General features: G+C 48.6%; 1 protein-coding gene across 1 annotated transcript in view; it reads left to right on the top strand.

The window, feature by feature from the left end:
- The window catches only part of BCR (BCR activator of RhoGEF and GTPase), a 129608-nt gene that overhangs the window by 55650 nt on the left and 59796 nt on the right, over positions 1–14162 (top strand). Inside the window, exon 2 of the mRNA XM_026660525.2 lies at positions 4183–4367. Within this exon, the coding sequence (XP_026516310.1) occupies positions 4183–4367 (185 nt within the window). The remainder of the gene's footprint in view (positions 1–4182; positions 4368–14162) is intronic.

The following is a 14162-nucleotide window of genomic DNA, read 5'->3' as shown; positions in this document are numbered from 1 at the left end:
CCATGCCTGCTGCTGCTCTTCCGAGTGGGCAGGAGTGTATGATAGACTGCCCCTTGTATTGGGGAGGAGAGACCCCAATGGTGATTTGGTTGGGGTGATTGGGGACCTCCTGGGACCTGTTGTCTCTTGACAGACTGGTGAGTATCTGGTGGGAAGGGGAGGCGGGCAGACCCTGCTGCTCACCTCCCCTCTCCCTGGCTGCTGTACCTTTCAGGTATAGAGAGCTGAGTGAGACAAACACTTCCAGCCTGTGACTGGAAATGGATTGAGTCTCAGTGGGATTTAACAGTGGAACATGCGCTGCCATGTCAGATCCCATTGCTCAAGGAGACACCACTCCACTGCCTGACTGTGTGAAGGGGAGCCCTCACCTACCTGAGATGCCGGGCAAGAAACCTGGCTTTCTTACCTGGGCACAGCTGCTGCCTCCTTTTGTCACTTACAGTAACAGCATCCAGAGCAGTATCTGACGGTATCTGAAAAGTATCTGTGCTGCTGGCTTTAGCCTCTACGCTCAACACTCTTTCCACTCTTGTGGATAGGACTTCAAAGCTTTACAGTCTGCGCCACATTGTGCCAACCTGGGTTCTGAGGGATCTGAATAACCTAGTTTCCCTAGCAACAACAGTCCTTTTAATCACGGGGGGGGGAAAAGGACAAATCTGCTTCAATTATCAGTACCAGGCCTTCTCTAGTAGTCTCTGAGTACAGGAACATGCTGCTTCTGTTGGTGGGAGTAATCTCCCATGGGGAGTAAAAGCAGAAAGCTCCTCCTGCCCTGGGATAGTGGAAAACTCTGCAAAGGAGTTTGCACCCAGTGCCCAGAACAAACAGTAGAGAGGAGAGGTAGGATAGTAATAACTAGAATAGCTAGGAATATTTTTGTGCTTGTATAGTGCATTCCATTTGCAGATCTCAGAGTACTCTGTGAATGCTAATGGATTCAAACTCCTACAAGGAAGGGAGAGAGGGCAGTATTATACCCATTTTACAGTGGGGAAGCTGAAATACAGAGAGGTTAAGTGAATTGTTCAAGGTGACCCAGGAAGCCTGGGGTAGAGCTGAGACTAGAACTTGGCTCTCCTGAGTCCCAGTTCTGTGCCTTGCCTTTTCATTTGGGTAAAGAGAGAGAGCAGTGTGGGACAGAGGGAGTTCTGGAGCTCAGAGGTGGGGAGACCGTTCCCTAGAGTGCAGGGTAGAGAGAGTACAATGATTCAATCTAAAATAAATTAGCAGAGAGGCTCATGCCAAAAGATTTCAGAGTCAGCTCCTCCGTAAGCAGTGATGGAGTAGACAGTAAATTATCCAGTGTGGCCATGGGGAATGAAAGAAATATTCCTGCCTCCAGCTCTGCATAGCAGCACAATCTCACCTCTGCATGTGCGTGTGTGTGAGAGAAAGCAGTCTGATTGTGAGTGGCTTGAAGAAACTTTTGAGGGAGAAAGTGCTTTTGCCTAATCAAAGGCAGGAAGATGGGATTAGAGCCCTGTACAGAGGCTGATATTCTGTTTGGATAATGCCAGTCTGAAACGCTAAATAACAATATTTTGCAAACTTGTCAGGCTAGAGAACTGTACAAGGGCCACATGAAAAAATAGATAACTTCATTAGAGGTCTTTAGATACCATGGTGATAGATGCTACAGTAAAAGCTTTTTTAACCGGCATGCTGGGGAACCCGGGGGGGGACACATTAAAAATGCCAGTTAACTCAGAGGGAGGGGTTTGGAATACGGGGCAGGGGCTGCAGGGCACGGGCTCTGGGAGGGAGTTTGGGTCCGGGACGGGGTTTAGGGCAAGGGGTTGGGGCGTGGGAGGGGGCTTAGGATGCCGGATGGGGGGACGCTCACCTCCAGCGGTTCCCTGTCCCTGCTGCTCCTGGCGGAGGCGCGGCCAGGCGGCTCTGCAAGCAGGCACGCTGCCTCAGTCTGCAGACGCTGGCCCCCACAGCTCCCATTGGCCGTGATTCCCGGCCAATGGACTGGGAGCCACAGAGTCAGTGCTTGGGGAGGGGCGGACAGAAGCAGCGTGTCTGCAGAGCCGCCTGGCCGTGCCTCCGCCAGCAACAGCAAGGACGGGGAGCTGCTTTTGGGGAGCCGCCAGAGGTGAGCACCCCCCCCCCAATCTGGCACCCTGAACTTCTCAAGCCCCCTCCCAGACCCAAACTCACTCCCAGAGCGCTCCCCGCAGCCCCTCCCACACCCCAGCCCCTGCCGGCCCCGCACCAACCACACTATAAACCGGACTTTCAGTGCAGATCAGAAATGCCGGTGTATAGAGCTTGTCGGTTGGTGAAGTACGGGATAAAAGAGAGTTTAACTCCCACTGACTTTCCTGATTAGGGTAACCAGATGTCCCAATTTTATAGGGACAGTCCCAATATTTGAGGCTTTGGCTTATATAGGCACCTATTACCCTCTGCCCCCGACCCTATTTTTCACACTTGCTGTTTGGTCACCCTATTCCTGATCCAACATACAGTTCCCTCCCTGGCAGCCATTGTCCAGACCAACTCCACTGGGTCATATGCTTGGGCACCAGGGGACTCTGGAAGGCCTCTATGCAAAGGCCCCTTCTAAAGAACATGTATTTGCTTTTACTTTTCCTTCCTGTGGTCCTTGCACTGTCTAGCAAACTCCAGGGACTTGGGGAACTCAGGGTGGCACCACAAGGGTGTTGGTGGTTCAAGGCTCTTGAGGCTTTATTAAAATAACTTTTGTCATGGGCCTGTGAGGATCTAAGAGGCCCAGGCCTCAGACACTGCAGTTATTTAACTGGCTGGTGCTTGGTACAGTACAGAGGTTCACTTCTACAGTTGATTTGTTGGGTTTTAAGTGTATCATTTGTATAAATTCCCCAGACCCACTCCCCCTACCCCAAACAAGCCCCTCAGTTCTAAAGGTTTATTTTGTGTCTCACACAAAGTGTGCATCCTTTGCTGGAGTGAGTCACACTTTTTTGGAGATGTAGGGTTGCCACCTGTCCAGGTTTTCCCAGGATTGTCCCTTTTTTCAGGTAGCTGTCCTGGGAAATTTGGATGGGTGCTTAGGGGTGTAGTTTTATGGGCTCTTACACATCACCATGGTCAGGGGTTGCAGGGGATTGCTGGGTATATTTGGTAGCTGCTTGTCCTCATTACATTGGCAGAGCCTAAATAGTTTTGTGGAAAAGAGTCCAACTTAGTCCTATTTGTATTTCAGCCTGTATTTAATGCACAGTCTTAAATTGGGCTCCTCATACCCCCAAAACAGAAGGATCTGTCTTCTGTGTGGTATCTAAAGCTAGAGTTATTCACTTCTAGGCTACACCAGAGATGTTGGGCAAGGTGTTCAGTGTGTGGCCTTCACACTCCACTTATAGCAGCTTTCTGTCCTCCTCCAGCACAGGATGCAAAGAACAGTTCTCCCACCTGCCTTTTCTGCAGAGGTTCACTCGCTTCTCACCAAATGATGGTTAATTTGACACATTCTCCTCACGCTTGATGAATGAATCAGGAATCTAAGGAGGAGGGACATCCACCAAGGGATCTTTTGGGGTTGTTTGTTTTTGGCAGCATGGCTGTTTGCTTTGCTCGTAAGATCTTTCTTTCCTAGTCTTCCTGTTGCTGAGAGGTCTGGAGAAACCCTGGATTTCCATCCTAGTGTATGTCAGTTTATGAAGTCTGTATCATTGCTAACGTTCGTGGAGGCCTCATCTATATTGATTGTGCTAAATGGACAAGGTTCATTGCCCTGACCCATCATGCTCATCTTATGAAAATGAGGCACTGAGAGATATAATCATGGATTGGCAACTCATGGAGGGCACCCCACAAGAACCTTGCTAGGAATTCTTTAACATTTTAAAGAAAGTTTATGCATTAAGCACAAATGCATTAATATTTAACATTATGCAATGAGGGCAAAACCCAAGGATATGAACTGTCATTAAGTAAAGAATAATTTATGTTAGGTATCAGAAAAGGCTTTATTTCCCACAGTTAATAATGAGTGGAATAGGGTGTCCGCTTAACAAGCGGGAGTTTGTTACAGCTCCATCCCAGGCTTAAGTGTATCTCGCTATCAATAATTGTGGATTTGCTGAATACTGACAAGGCATGTGTCCTTGTTGGGAGCAGGGAGTGGACTCGGCCTATGCTTATCTCCTTCACAGTTCTGTTTTTAAGCTAAGCTTTTTTCTACAGATGCTTCGTTCAGTGGAACGCCACCTAGTTATGCCTATGATGCAGACCGTGCCGAAGAACAGCGGCGACACCATGACATGATGCCCTATATCGATGACTCTCCATCCTCGTCACCCCATCTCAGTTCCAAGAGTCGGGGCAGCCGAGATACTCTCTCCTCAGGGTCTTTGGAATCCACAAAATCAGTGAGTCCTTTTTAGTCTCTTTGAGCATGGAATCAGCAGAGTGAGTGAGTGTGTGAGTGTGAGTGACTAGCATGGGAAGGAGGACTGATTGACATGTGATAGTGGTACCTGCTAGGAATGGAGCATTTAAGGTAAAAGTGGCTTTCAAGCGTTCATCCCATGTTTCATGGATGTGTAACGTGTGTACAAATTTAAGGCCAATTGTTCAGCCTCACTCCTGTGAGTCAGTAACTCTGTTGAATCAATGAGATTACTCAGTGAATAAGGGCTGCAGAATCAAGCTCTAAATACCAGCTGATGCTTTTAGAGAAGATCTTGGACCAAACACTGTAAAAAGACATGCTGAGGGGGTACATGGTAATTATGATTTGTGACCAAAAAAAATTGGGGGAGGGAGGAACAGGAGGGGGCTGGATGGGAGTGAAGTATGCTCAGGTAACTCTCAGACTGACAGGTAAAGTCAAGTTTTGAAGCTTGGAGGACAACAGGGATTAAAATTGCCAAGCGATTAAACTCTGAAGTGTGGTGACGGTGCATATGAAATAGATGCTTCTCGTTTAAAAAATGTACTGTGTGCACTCAGTAGCTGCTCATGTGACCACCTGCAATAGACCTTAGAGCTGACTGGATCCATTGTGCCAATGTGTAAACACTTCCAGGAGGGAGTTTTTTTTAACCTTAAAAGAATTAATAATCCCCCTCCCCCTCCCAATAACTAAATGGGTAATTAACTCTAGTTCAGTCAAATTTAACTGTTAGCTCAATGTGACTCACTAGAAATGAAATGCAGCTGCAGACAGCAAGGGTTTTCTTCCAAATGTAATGTTTATAATCAGAAATCAAAATGGGTTATTGACTTGGGCAAAGAGGAGTAATGGAAAATTCCCCAGCCTGGAGTTCCACCCTGTCCTGTGACTCTGGGTGCAGAGCCTGACTTTCCAAAAGGCGTTCCCACCCTCCACCCCCTACCTCAAAGCTGCCAATTTGCAGTCCTTCCCCAAGCACTTGCTCAGGAGGATAGGTAAAGCTGAGCTGAGCGTAGCCCGTCAGGCCTCTGTCACACTCGCTGTCACTACAGCATTATCCATCAGGAATGGTGCTTCTATTCATACTGCAGTTCTTGGTTCTCCTTATTACAGAAATTAAATATGAGGGAGAAAGACAGCAAAAATGTAACTAGAAGGATGTGAGGGCTGTGACAGACAATCCCAGCACGGACAATCCTGGGACAGCCCTGCAATATCCGGCTGGAGCATCTGGGTCATTTCATTCTGATGGGAAGAGTGCTAACATGCATCAGTGGTAGAGTTCCTTTACTTCCTGGAGTGACCACTTGCTGCAGGTGCCGATGTCAAAGTGGCTTGTTATAAATCGAGTATGGGGAAATCTGCTTGTGCCTGTTGCTTCATAGATGAGTGGATGGCTGTGTTAATTATCGTTCATTCCTGTCCAGCGCAGTAAAACTGCTAAGAGAGGGGCACCAGCACTACCTCAGACTCCTGACCCTGAGCTGCAATTAAAGCTCCTTAAAGTGACCCTGATTACACTGTAAGTAATCTGCAGATATTGGTGCCAGCACACATGAGGAAGTGTCAGCCACAGGGATTACGAGGTTAATTTCAACCCTGTTACAATATTTTACAGCCACATTAATTCCCTCGTTACTGCAAGTTGCAAAGCCACTTGTCATCATGGTTGCGCTTGCAGCTGCTTTGGAAAAGGTGTCACTGTAACAAAGGATAAAGTGCCCAAGGTGGTGCACTGAGGCAAGCGCACAAAACATATTTGACCAGAAGCCTGTAAAGCTGTCACATGCACCTCCTGTATTTCCTTTCCCACAGTTGCTGAAAACCAGAAGATAGTGTGTAAATAGGAGCTTTCTCCTCTATAAGTAGCTTTGTTCTTCTGCCTGATTCAGTCAGTGGTGTCTAGGGGGACTTTTCCAAATTCTCCAGTCCCCCCAGTTTCTCTCACTGGTTCTCAGTCCCATCCGCCTTGTCCAGCCACTAACAGCCTCCCCTACCCATCCCCCACTCCCAGTCTCCTTGCCCAGTCCGTCATAATCTCCCCCAGCTTTCAGTCCTAGTCTTCTTGCCTACCAAGTTCCAGACACCTCCCCCCCCCCCGTCCCCCAATTCTCAGTCTATTTACCCATCCAGTTCCGTCTCCACTCTCCCCTAGTTTCCAGTCACAGGTGGGTTTTTTTCTCCCTCCAGTGGCAGTGTCCTCCGGCTCCTTGGCCCAATCTATTCCTTTCCATACCCCCAGCCTCATGATCTGTCTCATCTATATTCGAGTCAGGTGGCTTCCTCCTCCATGCTGCCTGAGAGAGCGCAGAAGAGACAGACGCCCTGTTCTCAGTCCCAGTGCCCAGCCCCACCCTAGCCCAGAGCAACTGTGAGGAGATGGACCGTGCATGCACAGTTCTGTCACATGTAGGAGCTGTGGGGACTGGAAATGGAGCATGTTTAGTTTCTGCGAGGAGATGGTGCGCACACTGTTTGGCCTGCAGTACAGGCGTGAGGAATTAGAGCGTGTTCTTTGTGTGTGGAATCTTTGGAGATTTTTGCTGCTAAACTCTAAGAAATCTCTACTGGCAGGTGCGAACTGAGATTTTTTTTTTTCAAAGGCCACATATGGGTGGATTTTGACAGAAACAGCACAAGGCACATCCCTGACACAAAGGCCATCTCCCCGGCCAAATTTCAAGTCCCTGCTCCTGAACATTGGAGTACCCGAGCTTCTCAAAAGAAAAGGTTACCAGAATCTTTTTTTTTTTTAACATTGCAAAGCAATGTGGGTTTTTTTCCTAGCCTCATTCTTGGAAACTGCTGAATCATTTTGTCTGAAACTTTTTGGAAATTTTCAGCCTGAGACATACAGGTGGTGTTGAAAATTTCAGCCCAAATAGTTGAAGTCTGGCAAAGTTGAAAACAGGATATAATAATATGAAGTGTGGGGCAACCTTAATAATAGGCAGTTCTACCAGCCTTGCCTATAATATAGAGGTTACGTTTGTATTTGGGAGTGGGAACTGGAGTTAGTAGCTGGGAGTAGGTCCGCATAAACGGAGCTTACCTCTGGGCATATAGGAGTGTTGGGGCAGCCAGTGGCACATGTCACTAAAGGAGAGTTCTGACAGCTGGGGATTCAAACTGGGGGCTTGTTGCTGGAAAGACGGGTACAGGAAGGCATAGCGCTCAGAGCAGGTCAGGATAGGGTGGGGGAGTTCCCCAGTCTTGGTGGTGGCTATTGGGGGGCTTGTTATGATGGAGCGAATGTTGCATCCTCTTGAGGTGAGGGAAGGAAGCAAGGAGAAGAGAACAGGGACAAGAGAATAAATTTATCTGTAAGAACTTCCTGTCCCCAAGCAGCGCCCCAGCCAGACACGTGCAGTGTGTGGAGCTGGGTTGGGTCACGTCCCTGGTGTTCCCCATCCAAACTCCTCCAGCAATGCAGGGTATGTAGGGATGTAATGACAATGCGGGGTTGAGGGCAGGCGTGCTGCCCCCAGAAAAATTACAAATATCCATTTCTTGCATGTTCAGATCAGTTTTGTGCCAAATCCAATCTCTTGTATTATTTCTCTCTCTCCCCTTTCAAGGGGTGGGAGTGTCAGAACTGGCCTTCTTTCCCAGTAGAAGGAGGAAGCTGGGTCGTGAATGGGGACTCCAACTGGAATGCCCCCTCTTCCCTGGTCTGCTTCAGCCGTAGTAACACCCACTGGCAGGGAAAGACCCAGATGCTCCCTAGCCAGCAGAGCCGGTCCTAGGCATAAGCAGACTAAGCAATTGCTTAGGACCCCAAACAGTTGAAGGGGGACCCCCTCTTTGCTTTTTATTATGTGTTGGGGGGGAATATTCCTGCTTAGGGCCTCCAATGGGCTAGCACTGCCTCTGCTACACAGGCTCCAGCTCCTCCTGCTGCTCCCATTGCCAACCAGAGAGGAGCAGCAGCTCTGGGGGAGCAGGTTTCCTCCGGAGCAGGGGGAGCGCTCCTCCCTTTGCTTTACCCAAGTAGGGGGAGCTAGACTTTAACCCCTGGATAGAGTGCTGTCAGCTTCAATCCACCTATGGTAATTTCCCCAGGCACCGGCTTTTAGATCCCTTTTTCTCCATGGGTGCCTACATCTCTGCGGTTCCTCTGCTGGGCACCTGTGTCAGCCTGCTCTTGTAACCGTCTGTGCTCTTTAGGGAGTCCAGAATGTCACTCAGACCTGCAGACCGTGCTGCCCCATCAGCCCTCTTTGCTTGCTCTGGATCCATCTCACTACCTCCCATTCAGTCTGCTACCCCGTCTTTCATTTGTGCATTGAGCCTTTAGGTTCTCAGGTTCTCACACCTGTCTCAAAGTGCCTAGCACTGTTGTTGCTCTGCAAATAATAAATAGTAAGCAGAGGGCCTGGATTCAGGCCTTAGCAGGGTTAAAAATCCCCACTCCAAAGTGTTTAAAGTCCTGCTTCTCTGTGAATGCTTAGGGACCTTAAATAGTCCTTTAATTAAAAAAAAATGTAATCTCTATAGTTTATCGTTGTTCTCCTGCTTTGTGATTCATCAATCCTGAGCTCAAGCAGGAAGCAGAGGGTTTTAAATTCCCCAGCGCCTGGTGAGGGTGAGAGCTAGGAAGAACACTGAAGTTACTGTGTAAGGCTACACTTCTGTGTTTAAATCATCCAGAACTTTGACTGCTCCTGCCAATATAACCAGGGCTGGAGTTCTGGAAACTAGTAGCTTCAGGAATTGGAACTCCCTTTTATAAAGCTGGCCTCTGACTGGTGTGAAAAGCTCTGCCTCCCATGCTTACAAAAGTCCTTTATTGCAAATTACCAAAGCAGACGCTCTCTGGGTGACAGTCACTGGAAAGATGACCTGCACCCGCCTATCTGGCATTTCCTGAGAGTCAGAGAATGTCCTCCAGCAATGTGAGGGAGTGAGGGGCAAGCTACCCCACCTGATCTGCTCCCAACTGTTGACTCCACTTCCCACTGTGGCACCCCTGGGGCAAAACACACCAGTTTTTTCCCTACAGACCTTGTTCTTTGTTGGAGGGGAAGGGAGGGGACAGGCACAGCACCTCCTACTCAGGTTTGCGCATGCAGCTGACAGGATCTGTCAGGGAAGAAAAACCAGGGTGACTTCTGAAACTGCATCAGCACCTCAGAGGATCTTGTCCCCAGAACAGCCCTATGGCTTTGCTCTGGCTCTGTCTGCACATCTTTCCCCAGCACCTCCAAATCTGCCCCCTCCCGCTTTCTCCCTGTTTCATTCTGTCATTTCCCCTCAGACCTTTTCGTTCCTTCTCCTTGTCTTGCTATGTCTCCTTCCCAGTTTTGTTTGTGATCTCTCTCTCCTGTCTTCACTTTCTGTTATCCCCTCCATCCCCCACACTCTTTCCCTCTCTGATTCTTTCTTTCTCTCTGCTGTTTAATGGCTTTGCCTGGATGTACAAGCCCTTCCTGAGAATAGCTGGCACACACAGCATTGATGTTATAAATAATGTTGGCTCCTCTCCCTGCTCCCACCCAGCCCTCATTGCATGAAGCAGGGCTGGCCTGGTTACAGAATCCTTCCCTGTTTAACATCTCCCAGACAATGAGACACCTCCAGCCTATTAAACAGAAGCCTCCAAAGATATTTACATTTTAAAAATCATACTTAATAATTTTTCCCCTTTGAAGGCTGCCAGCCTCTGTGAGACTCAGAGCCATCCTTACTGGAAACTTCTCCTTTGAACATGCTAATTGCGTGGTTTCCGAAAACATTGTACCAAAGGGTGGGGAGAGATTTAAAGATCCCTTTAATACACCCACTCAGAGGCAACATTTCCCTTCACAGGGAGATGCCAGCTGGGGCTGCTTTGTAAAATCGTATTCATCGTGTTTCCAGTTTCTTAATCCGTATGCTCCCAACATTTACAATAAAACGATTATTACTGTTAATTTAAACAACAGCCAAAAAGCCCTGAGTCCTTTAAACAGATTTGGGAAGAGCTGTATCTGTCTAATCCTTGGAGCTGGTGAATCCCAGGCTTGCAGTAATTGAATACAACACGCAGTGCCAACCTGGTTAGTAAACTAAAGTACTTAGACTGACAAGTTGTAAACACATTCGAAACAGCCCTGGCCCTGGGCCAGCGTATGCAGGGTGTATAATATCCAGCACTTTTAACCACTCAGACTGGCCTGGATTCAGGTTGCAGGATTGCACCAATGGCAGCGACCCAACATATCAGCTTTGAAATCCCCAGGAGAGCTGGATGCACAGTCCAGCTGTGGAGGAAACACCAGCCTGTGAATAGTGCTGCTGGCATCCCATGCTCCTGAAGCTCTTGTTCTAATCAGTGCTCCCTCTCCCTCCTCCATGTTCTGCCTGCAGCTCGGGGAGAGCAGGAGCCGAGAGCACTGATTACAACAAGCTTCAGAGCTGACTTGGTGCAGAGCTTCACAGAGAGAGCTCTCACGATTGACAGATGGGCTCTGGCTGTTGCCACGAGATGCTCTTACGAGATGCATTTATTTTTAAATTTGTGGAGGAGGGTAGCTGAGGGGAGGTGGGGGAGGAGGGTTCGAGAGGAAAGGGAGGAAAGGGTTGGGGGAGGGTGCTGAGGAAAAGGGAGAGGGATAGAATCAGGATGCTTGCTGGATACCTACAAGTGAAAAACGGGCCAAGCCAGCCTGAGAGGAAGCCCAGCATCCACCCCTCCCCAGGTCAGGCAGGGAATACATTGCTTTCCGCCATGTGCTGCTCCTGCATCCTGCTGATGATTCCCCACTTTCGTCTTGTAGGAGTGCTGCCGCTTGGCCAGTGTGAATTTAGTAAATATAGGTCCTACTTCCCACCCCCCTCTGCAACAGCTGGGTGTGCTCAGACTCCGAGTTCCTTCTCCATGTGAGTGGAGGAGTTCCTAGTCCTAGCAGATGTTCCTCTCCCCCATGTGCGACGGGGCTCTTTTTCCATGCCTATGTGCTGGGCATTCCACTTCTTTCTCTACCTGGACTGCAGAAGCACGGCAAGGAGTGAAGCTCTGGTCCCTGGGGCACTCCCCTTGTTTGTTAGAAGCACCAGGCGGAGCAGTGAGTGCTCTTGGAATTGGTGTGCACCTCCCTGCTCTGCCTCTTTGCTTCAGTGGGGGAGAAGGGCGTGGCCTCCTTGCCCACGCCTGCTCACCACTTTGACTCACCACTGATGAGAGGGTGAGACCATTTCCAGTTCTGCAGATGGGAAAGGAGACAGCAGTTGGATGATTGAAACTAACTCCCTGTTCCTGCACCTGCTGAAGTCTGGTGCCAAATTTCCCGTGACTTTCCTGGGCCCAGAGTACATTTCCCTGAGCGGGCTATAAAGAGTGGAGGATGCAGTCCCCCTTGGAGGGTGAAGAGGTACTGGTGCTGGATCCTGATGCACTTCTGGTGGCGAGAGCTACCCACTCAGTAAGGTACTAGATAAAACTATCAAAGCAGAGCTTCCTCAGCAGGAAATGTGCATTGGATCATCAGTTCTCAGGAGGGCAGTGCTGAGCAGCAGCACAACCCAGACAGAAGAAATGTGGTGTCTTATTGATCCCTGACAGCAGTGGGAAAAGCAGCAGCAGATCATCTGAATGAGTTCTAGGAATCCGTGTGTAAATTTCAGATACTGCCCTGGAAACCTTTCATGTGCTCTGAGGCTGTAGGTTCAACTCCCCTGGGGTTTCCTCAGGCAGCTGCTGCACTGCAGCCTGAGGCAGCCAGGCCACTTGGGCTGGATAGAACTGAAGTCTCCAGCATCACACTTGAAGCTGGTTACATAAAAGGGATTAAAAACCACTGCAAAGACTTTCAGAAGTGACCTCTCCATCTGATGTCCTTGGGGAGGCCAGCCACGGCAGAGTCCTGGGAGAGATGTTTGAACCTCTGAGGAGTAAATCTTTTATTAAATATATACTTATAATATATATAAGAAATTATATATAATTGTTGTTAATTTTAATATGTATATAAGAAATTTTAACAGTCAAACCAGGAGCTTCCATCTTTACTATCTGAGAATACCCAGTAGGGATTGTTAGAAATCGGAGCCTATTCCTATGAATGGGAAAACGGGCTTCTAGAGCTGGAAGAGAAACTGGGTGACAGTAATCTATAGCAATATTTTTTGGGTTAACTTAAAAGAGATTTAAAGGACTCATCAGAATCGGACTATCTCTGTCTATACAAAATTCATTATATCGCTCCTGTTCCGCAGCGTTGCAATTCCGTGTTTACAGATTGGGCCTGTTCCTCACAGTCCTACACTGTCATCAGGCAGGGCCTGCTGATGAGAATGACAGTGCCCTATCAATAAGGTACCAATCACACCATTTGCAGCAGGAGGGAGGTTGAAGTGGTGATGGGTTTTTAACATTTTTTGTGAAGTTATTTGTAAACATTGCAACAAATCCTTGGCCGTCCAGGAGCTTCATGCCTGGCCTTATATCACAGATCTGGGCCACTGGGCATTTCGCAGATACAGCCAGGAGAGAGCTCTGATCATCCAAATGCCCTGGCCCCTTCCCCTGGAGTTGAAGGAAATCTGTTAAAAGTTTTAGGCCTATGTGTTTGTTCTGTGTTTGTACTGTGCCTAGCCCAATGGAGCTGTGGTCCAGGGTAGGGCTCCTGGCCATTCCTGTTCTATGAGTGATAAATAATAATCATAAAATAGTTGAGCAGTTCTGATTATGTATAGCAGAGGGCAGTGGTGCACGCATGTGGTGTGTACACACACACACACACACACACACACACACACACACCCACCCACCCACCCACCAGCTCAGTATAGTATTTAAAGATGCTGTGCCTAATCACTGGTGTTTTCCTTGAAGCTTAAACTGTCTGCTGGATTACAAATTCCTGAGCTCCCCAGAAACTCCCTGTCAAGATGGCAAAATACATTGTGTCTCTAAGAATTTCACTGAAAGGAGGATGCAAACTCAAGTGCTTTCCTCTTCCATATCTTAGCTGGCTTGTGTATCGTTTTTACCTGTTTCTTTAGAGCAGCTTCCATCTACCATTTCCTTTCACGAGGTGTTGCGGTATTTGACACATTGCAGAACTACCAGAGAGGAGCCATTTTAAGGTCTTTCACTCTCAAAAAGTGCTTACACAATTTAATAAGAGTGCTAAAAAATGTTGTTGTTGTTGTTGTTGCTGAGGCTTAACCCCAAAAGAGGATCCATCTCTCTTTCTCGGAGTTGCATATGGGCTCAAAACAACATCATAATGAGACTGTTGCTGCAAACTTTACGATGGAGAGGCTACCCCACACCTATCTCCAGAGCCCAAAACGAGGGTCTCCCAGCTAAAGGAGAGCTCTGTTAGCTTTCAGATATGGAAAAGACTCATGTTCAGCCAATAGCATGCAGCCTACTGTCATATTCACCTAGATCCCAATCCTGTTCCCACTGACATGAACAGCCAAAACCCTTCTGATATTCACTGGGGCAGGACTGATCCCCAAACTATCCATGCACAGCCACCATAATGACTCTTCTAAACAGTGCTCCTGTTTTCAAGGAGATTTGACTGTGAGTGCTTGAAAGGGTTGTAGGCAGGACCGGCTCCAGGCACCAGCCGAGCAAGCTGGTGCTTGGGGCGGCAGCTTGTAGGAGGCGGCATTCCGCCCAATCCTAGGGCGGCACGGACGCTTTTTTTTTTTTTTTGGTAGTGTTGCCCTCCGGCCGTCCTGTAGGGGGTGGCGGCGCGGAGGACGGGAGCGCCCTGCAGCAAGCCCGGCAGGGCAGCCCGCGTCCTTCCCTCCCAGCCGACCAGAGCAGCGC

This window comes from Terrapene carolina, unplaced genomic scaffold, assembly GCF_002925995.2.
Source record: "Terrapene carolina triunguis isolate 2854851 unplaced genomic scaffold, T_m_triunguis-2.0 Scaffold790, whole genome shotgun sequence".
In the NCBI taxonomy this organism is placed as follows: domain Eukaryota; kingdom Metazoa; phylum Chordata; order Testudines; family Emydidae; genus Terrapene; species Terrapene triunguis.
The sequence above is the reverse complement of the archived record's forward strand: the minus strand, read 5'-3'. Positions and strand labels throughout refer to the sequence as shown.